General features: G+C 34.7%; 1 protein-coding gene and 1 long non-coding RNA gene across 5 annotated transcripts; one reads left to right on the plus strand and one right to left on the minus strand.

Annotated features, from left to right (window-relative positions):
- The first annotated feature begins 782 nt into the window (after positions 1-782).
- LOC135167548 (muscle M-line assembly protein unc-89) lies at positions 783-18,923 on the plus strand. 4 transcript variants are annotated; one of them, XM_064130844.1, is made up of 18 exons: positions 784-955; positions 1,619-1,818; positions 2,591-2,892; positions 2,964-6,373; positions 6,442-6,518; positions 6,749-6,952; positions 7,189-7,605; positions 8,371-8,551; positions 10,571-10,893; positions 10,965-11,166; positions 11,568-11,759; positions 11,857-12,215; positions 12,317-15,037; positions 15,684-15,834; positions 16,256-16,975; positions 17,340-17,431; positions 18,041-18,221; positions 18,342-18,923. In XM_064130844.1, the coding sequence occupies exons 1-18, from the start codon at positions 940-942 to the stop codon at positions 18,449-18,451; spliced, it is 9,858 nt and encodes a 3,285-aa protein (XP_063986914.1). In that variant the 5' UTR covers positions 784-939; the 3' UTR covers positions 18,452-18,923. The 4 variants fall into 4 exon arrangements, 3 of the variants coding, with proteins under 3 accessions (XP_063986916.1, XP_063986914.1, XP_063986915.1); XM_064130845.1 differs by lacking the exon at positions 16,256-16,975; XR_010299877.1 differs by lacking the exons at positions 17,340-17,431; positions 18,041-18,221; positions 18,342-18,923 and adding an exon at positions 15,970-16,061 and having other exon boundaries at positions 783-955; positions 16,256-16,297.
- On the minus strand, positions 11,028-14,363 carry LOC135167568 (uncharacterized). Its single transcript, XR_010299881.1, has 4 exons — positions 14,096-14,363; positions 11,783-12,054; positions 11,563-11,708; positions 11,028-11,480 (listed from the first exon to the last, which is right to left on the minus strand). It is a non-coding gene; the product is annotated as an uncharacterized LOC135167568 (long non-coding RNA).
- Positions 18,924-20,529: the final 1,606 nt, after the last annotated feature.

Here is a 20,529-nt window from a genome sequence, read left to right on the forward strand (position 1 = left end):
GAACTTTTTTAATGCTGCCTACACACACCTTCCAGTGAATAATAATAAAATTTAACTTCTCTAGATAACAAAAACAATCATTTTGACATCATCGAAGTTATTAAATTACCACTGACAGAACAATTATTTATTAGGACCGAATTAATTGTGATTGTAGAATTGAGTCCATTCAAGTCCGACAAACGTTCATTAATTAATAATTTAATACGAACTTATATCTGATAAATCTAATCCAACTTGACATTCGCCATCCAAGTGACCCATTCCTCAACTATTTATTTTATTATTATTTTTTATTTCAAACCCTTCGAACCTTAGGGTCCGTTTCGTAAAAATCACACGCATGTAAGAACAAATTTAATAACAAAATACAAAAAAAAAATTACAGTTCTAAGGAAGGGAACAATGTCATAAAAAAAATTGTTAAAATTGTTAAAGTTGTTAACAGTGTTCTAAGCTTTTCGATTCTGAGATTAATGTTCTCCAGGGCATCATCTATTGCACTTGAATGGATCTAAAATCGACTAAGTTCAAAGCGAAGTTAGTACTCATTAACTATTAAAGAGTAAATCAATCGGTCTGATAGACGCAGCCATTGAAATATCGGCTGCCGAATTTTTGAGTGAATCCAAATGACTTGTATTTTAAAATTGAAGCCAGATGTGAAAGTTGCGGCTGCTGTCTCATCTCATTCGCCATCGTTTTTCACCATGTCCGCAAGAGTAACAGAGGCCAGAAGATCCAGACGCACCTATGTATAGACGTTCAGTGTAAGTCGGACCAGCCCAAATGCTGGTGGAGAGTGTGTCGCCTTCTTTCATAAACAATATATTCACATTAAAAAAAATCAGTGATAATAAATGTTTTATTTCCGAGTGTTATAAACCGAACGAAGAGAATTGTAAAGAGTCACTAAAGTAAACAAAAAAGAGTCAATAAATGCTGGAACCACAGGGTAATTTTAGTTTATCCACAAAATTATAAGCTCATCATTGAAAATGACTTTTAAATGTTCACGTGGGTTTCGACGCTTTAATTAAATCTTGTTAATTATTCTGATTGTATTCTATTTTGTGTGGAGTATCGTGCTCGAGTCGAAGGGGTATTTCCATTGATTTTATTTAATCCAAAGAAAAATAAAATGTCCTGTTCTACCTTCGCCGAGTCGTCGGGCCGGTTTCAAGACCTACGCGTTTTTATTCTGACACATGCACAGACTAATCGTCGATGTACGATCTACTTGCAGTCATGTGTGCACATAACAAAAATATATCTATACGAGTAGATTCATCGAATTCAAAAATAGATTGTTCAAAATGATGAAAAATTGATGCCAGTGATGTTGAAGAAAATGGATCTCCGGGAGGACATTTAGTGATAAAAAATTGTTTGTTGTCTATTGACTCAAATACTTTTTTGTATTGTTTTATTGACAGATGAATTTTATGACCATTCCATTTGTTATTCAAGTATTTGTTTACTGCTCACTTATATATATTTATATATAATAATTGATGGTAACTTTACTGATTACTTGACTTTACTTCAATAACTGATGACAACTTGAGGGAATTACGTTGTTAATGCAAATTTTTAAGACGTCTTTCGTGTACTGTAGAACGAGCAGCAGAAATGGTTAACGATTACGCAGAAATTGTAATCAGTAAAGAACTCGGTGAAGGCAATTGTCATGGAGAAAATTCCAGAAATGCACTTTCTGGCGATGAAAGTAACGACCCGGAATTACCTGCTACAACGACAATTAGTACGATAGCATTGCAAAGTGGAAATACACGTCTCGTTATTGCACTCCTTCAGGTGAGACACTGACCAAAATTATTGATTCAATTTTTTTTATTTAAACAAATTAATCGAACAATTCTCATGATAAAAAGAAACGAATGACGTTAATTATAAAATAGAGAAGAACATGAAAAGAAACGTAATTCTGTTGCTTTATTTTCTGCATTCATAAATTATTATTAATTATGTTATTTTATTTGCTGCGTTTATAAATTATTACACGTCACTTTGTCTCATTATTACTGCTGAACGAAAAATTACTGAAATTTCACGATTTTTCAAGAACAAGAGAACTGGAAATTCAACTTAAATAATTTGCTGTTAAAAATATCAAAAATTTTCACTTGTAATTTCAAGAGTAAGTTCCTAAAACTGGATAGAGACCTCAGTTGGGAGCGACTTTCCGGGCCCATATACCAAGTTTAAATTTATCTTCTACGGGGTTACGCAGAACATAAATGTCTGCTGAGTTCGCGAGGCAGCAAAATATTTAAACATCACGCAACGCAAGCTTCGTTGAAAGCTACCAATATAGGTTTAATGACTACTTGAAATACCAGAACTTTAATTTTTCCAGCAGAGAAAATCTATTTCAAATTGATTTCCAAAGTTATTTATACCTCCACTTTTTTCCATCATAATTGCTGCCCTTTTTCGAAAATTGGAAGCAAACAAACAACAACTTCTCAAATCATTTATTATTAATTTTAATTGACTATTTTTAGAATTTTTTTTCTCAAAATATTCTCACTCATACTAATGTACTTCCTCCCTTTACGTCTTCCAGAGTGGAAATTATTTGAGATTACAAGTTATCGAGCTGTACCCTGAGCTTTCAAAGCTGGGTAGCACCGTAGAAAGTGCAACAAATTTCGCCACTAGTCATGACGAGGTTCTGATCCATTTAAAAAATAAACAAAGTCCAGTTGAAGAACTGCTACGACAAGCTGATCACCTCATTTCAACCCAAAAACCTCGAGCTGAAGTCTATGCTGCAATGGCTGATACCCTCGGACAGGCGTGGAAAGAGGTGAATTCTTTCCTAGAACTTCGAAAACAAATTTTGGATCACAATGTTTCATTTCAGTGGTAATAAATCAGTCCAGCTGCTGATGCCAATGGATTTTTCTCCCAACAATTTACGAAAATTCTTTTTACAGTCGTGCTGAGGAGTTCAAAATATGTGCTACAGCCTTGGAAATCATCTGCACTGGCAAGCAGTTGCCAATAGACATCGAATCGGTCAGGCTGATGATAAATAAAATTCACGATGTGAGAAGAGAGATGTTAAATGCCACATTGAATGTCCTCCAAGAGGGAAAAAGTTTAATAGAACAATTGCGTGAAGCAGCGAACGCTCGATCAATGGATTCTCTCCCTGATTCAATGAAAATTGATATGGAGAATGCCATAATTCAGGTGGAAAAGTACCTGGAGGAGATACACGAGCAGAGAAAAAAAACAGAAATTCATTTCAATACTCGTAAACTTCAACTGGAGCAGTGTCTAGCACTGGCCATCCTGGCAACTGATTTACGAAATCTTGAAATTTTTCTGAATGATAAAATCTGCGAATACAACAGTATCAGCCATCAGCTGGGGGATTCATCAACAAACACCGAGGTATTACTCCTCAAAATGATCGAATATCATGAAGAAGCCAAAGTATTTCAAGAGCGTCTCTTGAAGATAACGAAATCCACCGAAAAACTTGTGTCAGACGGACATTTTGCCAGTGAAGAAGCCACAGCAAAAGCTTATGGAATTCTGGAAAAAGCTGCAGAGTACGTTAATCATCTTGATTACTCCGAGAGTCTTTTGAACCGAGTAATTAAATTTTTTCATTCCGTACAAAGAGCTTTCGATAAACTGAATTATTTAGAGCTCCAGCTGTCAAACAAATCGTTCTCCACATTTTCCTCTGAATGTATGAATTTTTATTCACAAGCCACGATGTCACTGTCAGAAATTACGTTGGGCCCCATAACTGAAGGATGTGCTATTCTTGATGCAGTTGAAGATGTCTCAGGAGCTGAGGGAGTGAAACGAGCGGTTGAAGAATTAAAAAATCGTCAGATACAATTGCACGAACGTTATACATCTTGCATGGAAGAGAACTTCATAACTTGTCATGAATTGACATTGTTTTTTGAAAAATACGAGGCAACAAAAACGTGGTTTGAGTTCAACGTTGATGCCTTCATCCGGGTCAATGCTGACATGGGAACAGATATTTCAATGGCTCAGACGTTTCATAAAGAGCACATGAAATTGTTGGAAGAATTGAGGATTCGCGAGAGTGAATTTCGTGAGTACTCGTCCAAGTTGAATGATATCAATGTGCCTTTGAAGGACGATGAAGAGCCTATTTGTCCTAAAGAAGAAATTGAAAAATATACCCACGTGCTGATGGACACATTCATGAGGTTCAAGAATATTATTGATTCACGAATTCGTTTAAGTTCATTTTATATCGTAATTTTTGAAAAGTTCGCAGGACTTTCTGGGGTTCTAAATGCAATTACTGATGACATCAGTGAGAATTGGGGAGATTCAGAGGAAGAGAGAGTGCAGAAAAATTTTGGAGAGAGATCTAATGAATTTGAGAGTCTCTATTTACAATTCAGAAATGAAACTGAAAAATTTGTCAGCGAAATCAGGGAAAATACTGATTCTTATTTGAATAAATCGGAATCTGAGAATGTCGTCAAGGATATGTTGGAGAAAGTCAGGGTTGAAAGAGTGAGGATAATTGACCTCTGGGAGAATTGGAAAATGTCGATGACAGCGATGAAAAAATTGGGGATTGAACATCAGGCGATAATAAACGCGATCATTGAGACTATCGAGTTGATTTCAAACATGAAAAACCGTTTGTTTTCATTGTTAAATTCTGATGGTGGAAGACCTTCCATAATGGGACAGACTTTAGAAATCATGCTACTGGATGTTCTTCCAAAATTCGATGCATCACTGTCTAGTTTGCATTCGAAAGTCCATAACGACAATCGGTATGAAAATTTATATGCAATAATGAAAGAAAATGGGAAACAACTGTATGAACTGTTCAATGATTTAAGAACAATAGCTGTCAAATACGAACGTCTTTTGGGAGTTTTGATGGAGACGATCGAGTGCACAATAAAACTTGAAAATGAAAGTGACAATCTCTGGCAAGCTCGGGCTGATTTAACGAAAAATCCTTCTCCTTCAGTAATTCTGTCGCAATTAAAATCCGATGTGCGAGAAAAAATCGAAACAATTAATGAAACTGTTACACTAATTGATACAATTATCCGAGAAAATATTAGTAGAGTGGAAACAGACGAAAGAATCGAAAAAGCTCTGGGGAAACTAAAAAATATCGACCAGGAAATTTTGGAGTCTTCGAGGAAAATTTCTTCTGAGGTGCGAAGACAAATTCAAAAGTGGTTACTTTATTATCAGTTTATTGAAGATTTAAATTCTGTAGACGAAGAAATTTGTTTGTTAAATATTCAACTCGAACAGTTTCGGGAGTCGAATCAGTACCGTTATGACAATGACATTTCATCTGTCAAGTCCACAGCCATCGCATTCAAAAAGATCGACGAAATCGTTCACAATGTCCAAGGAAAAGTCAATAAATTGATCAGTGCAACTGTCAAAAATGTGGACTCCGTATACGACGTCGATACAGCTGCAAAAATCAACCGTGAATTATCTAGTTTGAAGAAAAAATGGAGTCAACTGGAAGGATCAGCTAGCGATATCCAAAAACAAATTGATTCGATTCTTGAATACTGTCACTTGCTCCAAAAAATTGAAAATTGGTACATCGAGTTGGAAAAATTACTCATAAATAGCGGAGGAGAATCTACTGGTGGAGAAATTACTAAACCTGAAAGTATTTTGGAAGCGATTGAACAATATTTAAAAAATGGAGAGAGCGAACAGAAAAAGAGAATCGAACAAATTCGGGAATTATCGATTCATATTTTTGGGACTGAAAATTTATTGCAGTGCGATAAAGTCATTCTGACTAATCAAGAAATATTGGATTTATGTGCTGTCAGAGTATCTGAACTCCGGGGATTAATTAATAATCCCCAAACTCAAAATCCAATAATTGTTCAGGAACAAAAAAATAGCGTCAAAGTTGAAGAAACATTGACTACAAAAACGGATACAATAATTCATATCCTAAAAAAAGCCACATTTACTGACGATATTTCTATTGATTCGACATCATCAGCGGTCAATAAAAATAAAGCTATAGATGACAAAGATATGATCAATGTTCAGCCTTCGAGTGCACCGATTTTTATCGAAAAATTGCAGCCCATTGTTGCTAAGGCCGGCTCTACACCAACAATTAATTGTACAGTTGAGGGAAATCCTTTACCAGTAGTTCAATGGTTTCTGGGCGAGACGAATATCGATGATTCACCAGATTACATTATCACATATAATAATGGCCAAGCGAAATTGCATTTCCTAGAAATCACTGATGAACATCGGGGAATTTATGTTTGCAAAGCGCGGAATAAACACGGAGAGGCCACGACTTCAGGACAAGTTGAAGTTCAAGGTGAGTATTTTGATTTTTTCCATATTTTAATATTTTCTATCTTTTAAACAAATCATATTTCATTGCAGATAATAGAATCCTGGCACAGGAAACATCAGAAAGGAAACATCATGTGATGGGGCAGGAAGATCTGTTCAATGTGAAGGTAAAAAAATATCTAATGAAGTTTATTAATGACTTATTACATAAAAAAAATTATTATATGTTCAATAAAATGAAAATAATGGACCTGGTAGATGAGTCCTATTTATCTTAAAGTAGAAATTTCGTTATATCGATGAATTTTGTTTAAAAAATGGTAGTTATAACAGAGTAATAACATATTCCTAATTATTTTTTTCATGATATTTTAAAAAATCGTCGAATTCCCAAAAGATCATCGAGAATTCCGAGATGAAGGCACCAGAAATCGGGTCAAGAAAATTAGAAGATGAAAAAATGATTAGGGTTGGAGAACCTGAAGTGGAACTACCCGAATTTATTCCTCCAAGAGTCAAAGCCAATCTGCAGGACCTTCGAGTATCCGAAGGGCAAAGTGTAACACTGGACTGCATTATTATTGGAGAACCCGAACCTGAAGTAAGACATTAATAAACTAATAATTGACAAACCAGCTAATATTAAGCGACTGATAATTGATCTAAAAATAAGAATAAGTACATCAGTCTCAAGCAAAAATAATCAGTTAATTTTTTATTTAAATATAACATTAATACAAAAAAGTATTCAATCAGCCGTTGACATTCGATTCTAGTTAATTTTTTAAATACTGCATAGTGAAGAGGACGAATGAATTTTATTGTTTTGTAATTTAGGTGATCTGGTATCATGACAATCAACTTGTTAAAGAGTCTCCCGATATTCAATTACTCTTCCACGGGGACAAATGCTCTTTGATAATTCACGAAGTGGTAATGAACGATGCTGGCGTATACAAAGTTGTTGCTGTTAATTCTGGAGGGAAAATATCGAGCCAATGTATATTGTCAGTAGTGTCAGCTGCTGATGAGGAGAATGCATATATCGCCAGTGGGACTCTGCCACAATTTCTCAGTTGCATATCTGATGTTTGTAAAATTGATTCCCAATTCGACGACACTAGCAAATTATCGGGAGCAGAAGACAAGTTTGTGGCGCCTTTTTTCACCAAGAGGCTCACAAATCCTCATATTTTGCACATTGGAAAATGTGAAACCTTTGAATGCTCGGTTGCAGGGACACCAATACCCAGGGTAATTAATTCAGTAGTAATTACTAATTCATTAGTTATAATTTTTCAATGTAATTTTAGTTGAGGAATGCAAGATCATTATGAGTGTTGATATAATATACAATATACAATATATATTACAATATATATGACAATATATATTAAATAAATATATAACACTCATCTATATAATATATAACACATAATTATAAAAAAATTAAAACTATATAATATATGTTATTTCATTTGAAAAATAATGTCTCTAGAGGGAATTGGAACGACGGCCTTTACATTAACATATGGATATATAACATATATAACATATATAACATTGATCGTTTGGCCAAAGATTTCAAAAATTTAAATTTCTAAGAAATTATTTATATCTCAAAATAAACGAACACTCAACGACTGTCAATACGCCCCCGAAGGCGTATTCAATCCTCGTTTATTAAAAATTATGATAAAATTAATTTCATGAATGAATTACCGATACATCGCATACTTTAAGTGATGCGAGTTTGGCTCAGTTCCTCATACCGGATTCATCGCATGCCAAGAAATAAATCTCAATGTTCCCTTATCCCATATTCCTAACCAGATCAATTCGGTCTCATCCTCCTTTAGTCACACTATTGTATTTGATTGTTCGTCGTTTGGAGTTGACATGTGGATATTTGTGCTCCTCCTAACTGTTATCTTCGTGAGGAGTTATTGAACACAAACATCAAGATAACTCGCAGTTTTGTAATATATATTTATTTGTATAATTTCTTTGCTATTGCAGATACACTGGCTCTTCAATGGTAAACCGATTGGGGGGAAGGACAAGAATTTTTCGGTAGTCGCTGAGGGCGATCGTCACATTCTCAAGATACCAGAAATAACTGACAAACACGCGGGTTCTGTCTGTTGCATAGCTGAGAATATCGCTGGAAAGGCTGAATGTACAGCACAACTTAAAATTCGTAAGCTCTTCATAACACATTTTTATCATTATCATAAGTATGTGATTTGGCTGTTACAGTGAGTTTGCTTAAATTTTTATTTCATTTGCATCGCAGCATGTAAACATTATTTCTTGCCCGCTATGACAACAATAATATTTATGTTACTGACACAATTAGGTCAGCAAATCGTTCATTAATAAACGATTAATTTTAATTGTGACAATTAAGTATTCCTCTGACAAGAATTTAAGGTGAGAGATTTAAATGAGATTTTGAGGCATTTGGGTGACCAAAATAAATGAGCTTGGCAAAAATTATATTTTTTTCTGAGCGCACATCTTGCCAGGCAAGATTCATGAATAGAATACCAACGTCCATCAAAAGTGAATGGGGACATATTTTCTTTTTGTGACAGGACAGGGAAAAAAGTATAATTTTGCCAATGACATTTGTTCCGGACGATGACATGTCAGAAATTCCCTTAAAAAATTTGCTTTAAATTCTTGTCCGAGGAATATTTAGTTGGCAAAATTATATTTTTCTCTCAGGGAGATAAGTCATTTGTTTATGCTTTTTCATCGATACCTGAGATAATAATAATTCCTGCGGTTAGTGAAGTGAATAAAAAAAATAATAAACAAAAATAATCATAATCATGTCTATAATAATTAATTTATTCAAATAAAATAAACAAACAATACCAATTCCTAGTTACATTAATTAGTTTCAATTCCGTGAAACGAATCATTAATTGCTAAATTGAATGAGGATTCACCCGTGAGTTTTGAATAGCGTAATTTAAACAATAATTAATGCATCAATAAAAATCCATCAATAGATCTCGGTTATCGTAATTCAGTAAAAAAAAATTCAACTGGAAAAAAATCATATTCACTCATAATGACAATTGACACCACTCCTGATGAAGTTTCTGTCAAAATAAATAAACTGAATCATAAGTCTAAAAAAAAAGCGAAAAATTGAGGGAAGAAATGATGAGAAAAACAAAAATATGTAGTCCGCATTATCGTGGATAGGATACTTTAACTCATCTGTGTGGTGATGTGGTGCCCTAGACTCAGTAGTATGCCGCTAATAGACGTACAGAATTTCAGATTTATTTTTATCGTTACCGAATGGAACCGAAGTAAGCCAGAAAGAGCGCATTGAAATTTCGTCCCGGCCGTATTCACAGTTAACCGGCTGGTTCGACAATCTTAACGTTGTATACAGTACGTTGTCTTTAATTTTTTCACTTAAAAAAAATAATCTCATGATTACTCATGTGAACGCATACACTTCCCCTAATAATTCCATAATAACAACAACCACGTTCACAATAGTATGAGTAACAGTAATGGAGATAATAAAAATAGCATTGCCAATAAAATCAATGAAAAAATGAGGATAGGAGTGTCATCGGTAAAATAACAAATCCCTCTGTTGGAAAGCTAAAAATATAAGAGGCTCAAGTTTTCTCACAAATCGGAGGCGCAAGTTAGTTTGGATCATCAGAAAATTCCACCGACTCAATGCTGTGAGCCCCTTTCCCATCGATGGTATTCTGAGTATAGAATCTATTTCTGGTTATAACAAAAATAAGTATGAGTTTCTGTAATCAGGTGGCGGCCATTGGTATGTTTTTATCTTAATGAACGATAATCAAATAAAACAGCAATAAACATAACGAGACGAAAGTTGATGAATGAACTGTGAATTTAATGATTTTTTCAATCAATTTTAGTAATCGCATTTGCTCTAGTGAAAATATATTTTATCAATTTTAAAATTGAATAAACTAGTTCGAGTCTTACCTATATTCATCAAGATTTCACTACATTTGACACCCGTTAATAGGATTAATAAAATATTTGACTATTAATAATTTCACAATTAGATGAAATGCTTTTCAATTCACATTATTCAATCAGCCCAGACGGTAGAGTAGGTCAAGGAGAGTTAAATGAGAGCATAAATTTATTTGCAGACCGCTATTACTACAAATCTATTGATAACTCAATTAATCATTGTTGACAGACGAGGGGATCGAAGGGACGGACGATATCGTGACAGACGACAAAATCGACATGCAGCAATCGAGCAGTTGTGAGAGGTACCTTCAGGAAGAAATGGATAGTGCGGGAACTCGGCAGATCGGTCAGGAGAAGACTGTCAATATGTCATCAAGTTGTCAATCCTCGATGAGTAAATCTTGTTGCACTAAAGAGTACAAATTATCGGCAAAGTCCAGTTCATTGGAATTGTGTCCACCAAATTTGAAGAATGGAATCACCAAGAATCACATTGAAAGTCAAATGTGCAGCAACGAATCAAATGGAGGTCCGATGTCAACTGTTCAGGTAATCAGTTATTGTTTAAATAAATAATCCAAAGTTTGAACTATGGTGCTAATGAATTCCTTAATTATTAGAGCCATAAAGTTGAAGAATTCGAACGAGTGGTGCGAGATGCGCCCAACAAAATCCAACAGGAGAAGATCAGAATAACGAGCGACATCACTCCAAAAATCCAAAAACAGACGCGCAAGAGTACAGTCCCAAGATTTATATCACCAATTACTGGAATGATTGTTGATCAGGGCAGTAACGTCATCCTAGAAGGTGTCATTGATGGTAAATGAGTCAACAAAATTTTTAACATGTTTCAATCCTTCTGAACAGAATAATTATTCAATTCAATTAATTTTATTTCGTTGATGTTACAAATATTTTATTTGTTTTCATCGACTCCTGCCCATTCGTCTGTTTCTCCTCTTCATCTTTATAGTTCATCCACTTACATTTGGTATATTTATTATCACGTGTTTATTCTATTCATACATTTGTTTAGACCTCTTTCCCTTTATTATTATTTATTTGCACTTTCTACCTTTGCCTTCCCCTCATTTTCTTCTGCCTTCCTGAGGGTCTTCTCCATTCTCCCCAGCCTCATGAACAGAATAACCAATTTCTATAATAATTCCTAACTATAATTTTCTCTTAATGAATGTTAAAATGATTTCTATTTACCGAAGGCTTTCCCCAACCGAAAATAACGTGGAGTAAGAACGGCCAGGATGTAGAGGACAATGTAAAAACGACTTTCCAACACAATCACGTCCGATTGGAATTGAGAAACGTGAATGTGAAGGATGCTGGAAGATACACCTGCACAGCTGTCAACGAGATTGGAAACGCCAGTAGCACAGCTGATCTTGTCGTAAAAAGTACTTAACTTTCCTTAACTTACCTTTAATCCATAAAAAAAATATTGACTGAAAGAAACAAATATTGATTCTGCGACTAACGATGAGTAATTTTCAGAGACCATCTTCCCACCAGTATTTGGTAAAAGATTACAAGCGCAAATAGCGAAGGCAGGTGAACGTGTAATGATGGAAGTGGAGATAACTGGGACACCGGAGCCAAATGTCACCTGGTACAAAGACGATGAACCGCTGATGGATACGGACGGTGAATTAAGACAACTCGGTAATTGTTATCTCCTGATCATCAACAGTGCTGAAAAAAGACATGCCGGTAAATACATGGTAAATGCATCGAATCCTGGAGGAGAAGCTCAGAGTATAGCAGATTTTGCTGTCTTTGAACCAACACCAGATACAATGGTGGAGGTCCACAAAACTATTGTCTATGAAAATATGGCAGACAAGGATCTAAAGGTAAGAGTGAACAGCATTTGTCCAGAGCCTCAAACTCTCATTTCTCATTGTCTAAAAAATAAATAAATAAGTAATACTAATAATGTCATGATAATTAACAGTTGGACGAAAAGAAAAATCAGTTGCCATCAGCTGCACTGACTGCTGAGCATATAGCAACGACAATGATTCAACCAAGTCCCATTCTGAAGACAATTGTACCACCATCGACTTCATTACCCACGTCCATGACACCATCAATACGTAAAATTGAACTCATTGGACCGACAGCATCTGGAGTGACGAGAAAAACGGAGGAGGTCGTCGAAAAAGCCACTCGATCTGAGATGATCTCGTCAACCATTGAATCTCATCAGAGCGAGACGAAATCCGAGCAAACGTTTCATATGAAACTTCAACACGAAGCACCAGAATTGATACTCAATGGTGCGAATGACAATGGATTGCCTTCGACGCGATTAGTTGATGATGTAATGAAGAAAATTGATAGACAACAGCAGCGAGTCAGTGAGACGAAAACTGATTCATCTCAAGAGACTAATGATAATGTTGAGACATCAGTAATAGCGAAAAAGGATGCGCTGAATTTCTTCGAATCAATTGGCAAAGACGGCGATACCGCACCGAAAATTAATAAAGCTATTGTAGATTTGAATGAAGAAGCCAAAGACGGAAATTACGATGTCAAAGTTGACAAATTAACGAAGAATTACGAGAGATCGACGAAGTTTGAGGAAGTTCGAACGAATAATGAGAGCGACGTCAAATCACAAAAATTAGTTCAGAACATCTCCAGTAAATTGCAAAGTTCAGGGATCAAAGACAAAGGTATTGAGAATATAATGATTGATTTTCCGTATGATAATTACAAATTACCACTTCTCAATACGCAACGGACTATTTTTGAAGATACCACGGCATCTGGATCACCAATCCACGGTACATTAACTATTTCCAAACTGGCAGCTCAATCTGAAAGTGCAGAAAAAATGCTGTCAGGTTTTAACTTGACACCTGGCCCTCCCCCCGAAATTGATTACATGCCGAAGAGAACTGCGGATAACGTGGAAAAAACAACAGATGTTTTATCGAGAACGAAACAGCTTGAAAAATTACAAGCGACAACAGCTACTCCTCCAGTTGGTGGTGTCCAAATATTTCCAACTGGAGGTGGAAGTCAATTGAAGAAAAATCCGACAAGTGAACAGACTAAAACATTTAAAAATCAATTAGTTTCCTTCAACGATTCAGTTGACACTTCTACTTCTGCTAGAGACGTAACGAGAAAACACGAGGAAACAGAAAATATAAGTGAAAAATGGTGGTCTTCAACATCTGATTTAGAAACTCGTTCTCACATCTCTACAGATTTATCGGATTATCGATGCCAATCAGCTGCGTCTCTCAATCAATTCGATCGTTCTGTATCTCCAAAGCCATCAGCTGATGGTCTAGCAATGGAGAAAGCCTGGTCCAAAAAGCCGGATTTTAGTAGAAAATCGTGGCCACCGTCAAGTAATTACCCCACAGCATCAAGTTTCAACGAGCGAATGGAAAGTACTGAACCGGTAACGAGTAAAGTGACGTCTTCCGAGAAGAGAGAAGAGATATCTGAAATTCCTGGTTGTGGAATAACGAAAACTAAAATTGAATCTTCAAGTAGTTTGGAAACTCGCTCTTGGAACAGCAAGGAGAATCGAATTGAGGAAAATATCGAGAAGTTGACATCTATTCCACCTCCAAGTTTTCAAATGCCACCGAAGATGTACAAAGCCGAGACAATTAAAGTTGATCACACCTTGAACACCAATGAAGATAAAAAAACTGATAATAAATATTCATGTCAATCTCGAGTAGAAGAAAATTATCAAAAAACTCACAGAACATTGTCTACATTGGAGACTCTGGAGGCACCAAATTTGGTAAAAGAAGCAACAGCAGCCCCCAAATTGGCTCCCATCAAGCTTTACCATTGTCCGGGTAAAAATGGTAACTCAGGACACGAAAAGATTAGAGATTTTCAAACATCGTCATCGATATTCAGAGGAACGCTAGCAACAGCACCGAAACATACCCCAAATACTCCACTGTATAAACCAAATAACACAAATGTTTCTACTGATGGAGAGTTTATTCTTGAACCAGGTACACCCCCTGAAATCGGTTACATACCAGCGTCATCATTTCATGAAACCAAAAATATTATCACCGAGAGAAAGATTGCCAGAAATTCCACCGAAATTCCATCGCAATTTCAATGGAGCAACTATACTGCGGAAAGTGATCATGAATCAGATTTCGGATCGTACAGATCTAAATGTAGATCTTGCGAGAGTGACACTGAAGAGCTGAAATATAGGAGAGTTAAGGCACCTGTTCCAAAACAACAGCGACAAAAATCTACTGAACCAGGTCCTCCACCGCCTTCGAGTTTCGAAATTCCTCCTCCTGAGTTTACTGGCCCCTCTAGACCTGCATCAGTGCTGATACCAGAGAAAACTTCATTTTCCAGTGAACGAAAGAGCGATGACCTCGATTATCTGACACCAGGATCTCCACCGATCTATGTCCATTCGAATATGCAACACGATCTGCCAAAATTGCAAAGCCGAGTTAATAATTTTGAGAAAGTCAGTGGGTACGTCGCCGATACAGATGAGCCCATTAATAGCTCCACTAAGAGCTCATCGATCTCTAAGAATTACGAAAAACGTGAGAGCGTGTTCATGTCCTCCAGTACATATGATTCTAAAATGAATTTGGACAAGAGGTACAAAAGCTCGTCAGCAAATGTTTACGATGAATGCCTAGCACCCGATAAGGTTCGATATATCATTAATTATGAAAATGACTTTTTTTAAATTTACGAATTTGCGTGTGGTAATAATAATTTTCTTGCATCGTAATCCGTCTCATTTTCCTGGCCATTTCTCAAAGTTTTTTATTTTCTCTTTCTAATTATGCGAGGTAAATTCGCCAAATTATTTCCTTTCAGTCTCCATCGATAACGAATTGAAAGAAGCTAAGGAAATGTCTAATTAAAATTGTTTATTTGTGTCTTATGACTGATTACATTGCATGCGAGATTCTCTGAGACGTTTTATGATATTTAATTTCTTTAATTCTTTCTATAACTTTTATTTCACAAATATTTCGAAAACTACAGAACCGATTCAAATTTTTTACATCTCAAAATATTCGTCTCGATGTACTCTATCTCAATCAATCAAAATATTCAGCCCTGTTCTCATTAAGCTTTCGAGATATTTCAATTTTTCTGCTTTCTCTAAAAAAAAAGTTTGTTAACACGGTAACATTGCTAAAAATTCATTCATCAATTTAAATTTAACATAAAATTTGTTCTTCTTCTTCTTCGTTGTAGCCCACTTGAGATATTTGACTTGTTGATATTATTTATTATTATTAATAATCAATAATATCTAAGAATATAATTCCCATTTTCAACAGCAACAGAAAGGTCTATTCAAATTCGCCGGGAGCGAATCTTGGAGGAATGACTCAGGAAATAATTACGTGAATAGAATATCATCATTGGAAGAATCGCATAACGAAACAAGAAGCAATTATTCAGGAAAACCTTCAAGACCACCTGTATCAGGTAAAAACTGAGCTTCCGATTAGTGACTATTAACCGTATGCAATACTAGCTGATGCCAGAATTCAAATACGATAATAAACAATGCATGATATTTACCTGATTATTATTCTCACTTGCATAATATTAAATTTTCAGAAATGTATTGAATGTTTTTACTGCTCCACTAAGTTTCGTTTCAACGATACATATGCTTTATGTTGGACAGCTTTGCTTCTTAGCTTTATTAGGTAACATAGACACTGTCGCTAATAGCTATCTTTGTATAAATGCCATAAAAACTTTGTAATAGTGGATAATTCTTGTCAAACGAATATTTTTAAATGAGTTTGAATAAATTTCATGTGATTTTATGAAAATTTCAATTTTTTTAATGCACAACTAATTCGCTTTTTTCCACCAATGTACAAACTTTGATATTCAGGAACTGAGGAATCAATCACTGAATCCATTTACTCATCATCTGTTTCCAAGATTATGGAAAAACAAACGTATGAAAACATCGAGAAAACATTTTCGCTGTGTGAAAATGTAATACATCAACCAATAGCGACACGAAAATCTGTTTTATTGCCTGGTTCACCGCCTGAAATTGCTTACGCACCTCAGAGACGAATATCATTGGAAAAATTCGATCAAATACAATTAAATACTGCTAAACCAGATGTAAGAAAAATGGCTCAAGCACAGGATCACTCACGATCAAGTGAAAAAATTATTACGACGGAGCAAACAAATCGTACAGTGGATTTTGAAAAAAATCCAATGTTCGGTAACATTTCACCAGCAAGTCAATTTTCATGGGGTCAGTTTAAAGGAAGTGATGACGATTCTGTCAGAATTTCACCCAGGTGGAGCCCGGGGGGAATCAGTACCGACTGTCCACGATACAAACGAGTGGATTTTCACTCGAATAAAGAGTTTGATAACAAAGTAGTAACAAAATTTGATGAAAGACATAGAATGATAAATTATGATAATTCTGCGGAAACTCTAGGCGAAATGAATAAACGAATCAATCAAACCAATCGAACAAGCTACAATTCACTAAGTCTACCGATCACGAAAACATTCACCGCAAATCGAGATGAAAAGAGTCTAAACGAACATCTTCTCGAGTGCAATATCGCTGAGGCTGATAATAGTAAGAAATATTTCGAAGATATTATGCCTTTCTGCTCTACTTTTTCTTCCTATTTGTTTCATTATTTGTTAACAATTACACTGGAAGACAGTCCTACACGGCTTATACCGCAGGATGCGAAGGAACCTTTCTTGATATTAATATTCATTCGGGGAAAATCAAGAGTTGTTTTGTGTGTAGAATTTTTTTATCTCAGTGATATTGAAATTATTACACAGAATTGAACTGGAATTCATTACGTGGGGCTTTTTTTTATAAATCAACAGCTAACTAGGGGTTTTTTTTTTCGTTAAAGCTGTTCTTGTATTTTTTGTGTTGTTTTTAAAGTCGTGATTTTAAACAATATAATTATTTCTGTTCTCAGATCAACGTTGGTCAGGCACCTTACCCAAAGATAAAGACATTATTCAGCCTTACCTAGATATATTACCGAAGAAAGCCCCTTTCTTTACCACGGTAATTATAATCATTTTTTCATTGAATATATGGAATATTTATATTATTTTCACAGATTACTTCTCTAGAAAATTTATTTAAGGCCCAGTTTGATAGACTGAACTATCTGGAATAGATATAATAGTTTTTGTGTTTATATTTTATCTGAAACATTTGTGCAGAGCAAGCGCAAAAAAATAAAAATATGCTGAAAAAAGTTGTTGAAAAATCTAAAAATGTAAAATTATAATTGAAAAATTTCAAAAATCAATTAAAAATTTTGAGGGAACGATTTGTTATGATAATTTTCCATGAAACCCTCAGGTAGTTATCTACTTTTATGGCCCTCCCCTCTCATTCATTCATTTCATTTATTGCAATTTTCCTTTGTATTTTTTTTAAATTTCGTTTTTCAAAATATTTTCATTTGTTTAGGCATCTCTGCTTGACGCAGGACTCCCTCAAAATTTCAGACAAAATATAAACCCAAAACTATCTACTGAACTATTTCAAGTAGTTCAGTCTGTCCAACCGAGTCTTGAATCCCTATAACTTGGACCTGTTCACCATATTTTGTTTTACATATTTTCTAAATGTTAATTACCATATTTTCTTGTATTTTCATTCCAGCCACTCAAAGATATCGCTGTGTTAGCGGGTCAGACCGCCAGATTTGAATGTATCATTGAAGCGGAACCACAGCCCGAAGTTTATTGGTCTAAAAATGGTCAAGTTATCCAAAATTCGGGGAATTCCGAAGTCTATTACAGAAATGGTGTGTGTCGATTGGTCTTACCCGTTGCATATCCTGGTATGTAATAACTCGACATCATTTAATTTTCATTTTGATAGTTTGAAAATAAAGAAAAAAAAATTTCTAATTAAAAAAATGATTAAAAAAAATGTTCTCTAACTTAATAATTTGTTGCAGACAATATTGGCACATATGTATGTACGGCTGTGAATAATCTCGGCTCCAACACTACCTCAGCCACTTTGCACGTGAAAGGTAACAGAAAATCCATACGACCACTTAATTAACAAGTAATGAGGATTAAAATTTGAGTAAACTTCGTTGGTGGCGATGATCTAAGCGGTGGCGGGAAATCAGTGTCGTGGAATACTGTTCCTAGCATCACAGTTTCCTCTGGTATAAATGTGCGATTAATTAATCGAATAAATTAACAACAACGCATGATAAACTGTTCGCTGGAAATTATTGTTCTCTCTTTGCAAATGTTGTTGGCGAAAAAAAAACATAAAAGTTGTACAGTTAAAAAAAATATCATAATAAAGCTGTGGATAACAAAGATCAATTGATAAGGCAGAGAATTTCGAGTATCTACTTTATATTATTGACAAATTTTTTGCATTCTATAGTTTTACATGAATATCATAAGGATATTTATCTAGTCCAATATTATTCTGAATATTAACTTATGACATGAAGGTATAATAAAAATAAATATTGCAAAATTTGCCGAATGATTGACCTAATAAAAATTTGCTATTACTTTTCTGGTAAAATTTGTTTCTGATCACCCTGTAATTGCTTTATCCTCTCCAATCTACTTCTCACTATCATCAATGCAATATTCATTATGTCTTTCACTTTAATATTTATCGCATTCTTCATTATTTGCGGCTGCTATTGTATCACATAAATGTAATAAAATAAATTGAGAAAACGAACATATCCTTTATCATTATTTTAATAAATAAAAGGTTGAAGCGTTATCACTTGCGTCCTTCTGTAAATATTTCGTTGACGAAAAAGCCTTTGTCCGGAAAATATAGGAGACACGTCTATGTATAAATCATAGCTCATAAAATTTCATTGGTATGTAAACAAATCCATCTATTTTCGACTGTCCCCTGCGTCGCAATGAAATTCAAACGACCTTATGATCCCAAATTTTCTTTTCTCCCCAAAGGTGTGAAAAATATTAACAATTTTGAGACAGAAAACAATACGATGACACGTTCTTGGCTCCTGGATTTCCATGAACAAGTTGATGACATAACATTTATTTTAATGTAGTCCAGCGGCAATAACTTAATTGTTAATGAACAATAACACTTCCGTTAGACGAGTCAATGGCTTCTTTTCAATACAACTCGCTTGGGTTTTTAGTCCGAATATTTCAACATTGTTTACGACGATTCAATTGCTTTACAACTCATCAATCAGCTGGAATATGAAACCTCTCACCTGTGAAACAATACCCAATGAATATTTTAATTCTCTACAAGTAGTTGGCAAAATTTTTCTGGAAATGCATGAAAGTTGAATACTGATTCATTTCTGTAATACTTGCGGTAAGTATTAAAAATAGACTGTAAAGTAATCTTGGAATGTGTATAGGATAATATGAGTCCATGTGCCAAAAATAAAATGAAACATAACAGCTCTTGGACAACTAGTGAGTTCTCTTGGCGCATATCTTCGTTATCGAATCCCCATAAGAAATATATTTATTTTTTACACTTATGTTTATGGTTAAATTTTCTTGTCATGTCATCAATGTTTATTTATATGTATCTCATTAAAAAGTAGTCAGAGTAGATTTCAGTTTCGTCATGCGTGGGGACTACGCATCCATTATATGCTCTCCTTTCGTGTGCACCTGCTCGTTGAAACATAATTGAATATGTGAGAATGTAATACGAGAATTCTGAAACATGAAACATTATACATCATGTGCACAAGAAAAATGGAAAAGTTATGTGGTTTTTTTCACACAATTCGTTAAGTGGATCCATGAAATTAAATAATATAACTGTTTGAGGATAGAGATCGATAAATATCTAGACGAGTAGGGGAAAAGTCTTTTTTGTTATTTGAAAAAATATTTCGATTTTGATTTCGATTGACATCTTCATTTTTTTGCTAATTATCGTTATTTGAACTTTTCATTCTCGAATTGATAGGAATCCAATCAACAAGCTGATGTTGATTTGTAGAAAATTTTTAAAAATAGTTGATAAAACATTTAACAAGTGAAAAATACAGATCCATTACTAAAAAAAAGAATCAATGATTTGTCATAAATCTCTTTTCGTTTAAAAGTGACATGAATACGTCGCCACATTCTTTATGTGACACTGAAAATAGAATC

The sequence above is a fragment of the Diachasmimorpha longicaudata genome, chromosome 11, assembly GCF_034640455.1.
Source record: "Diachasmimorpha longicaudata isolate KC_UGA_2023 chromosome 11, iyDiaLong2, whole genome shotgun sequence".
Lineage (NCBI taxonomy): Eukaryota > Metazoa > Arthropoda > Insecta > Hymenoptera > Braconidae > Diachasmimorpha > Diachasmimorpha longicaudata.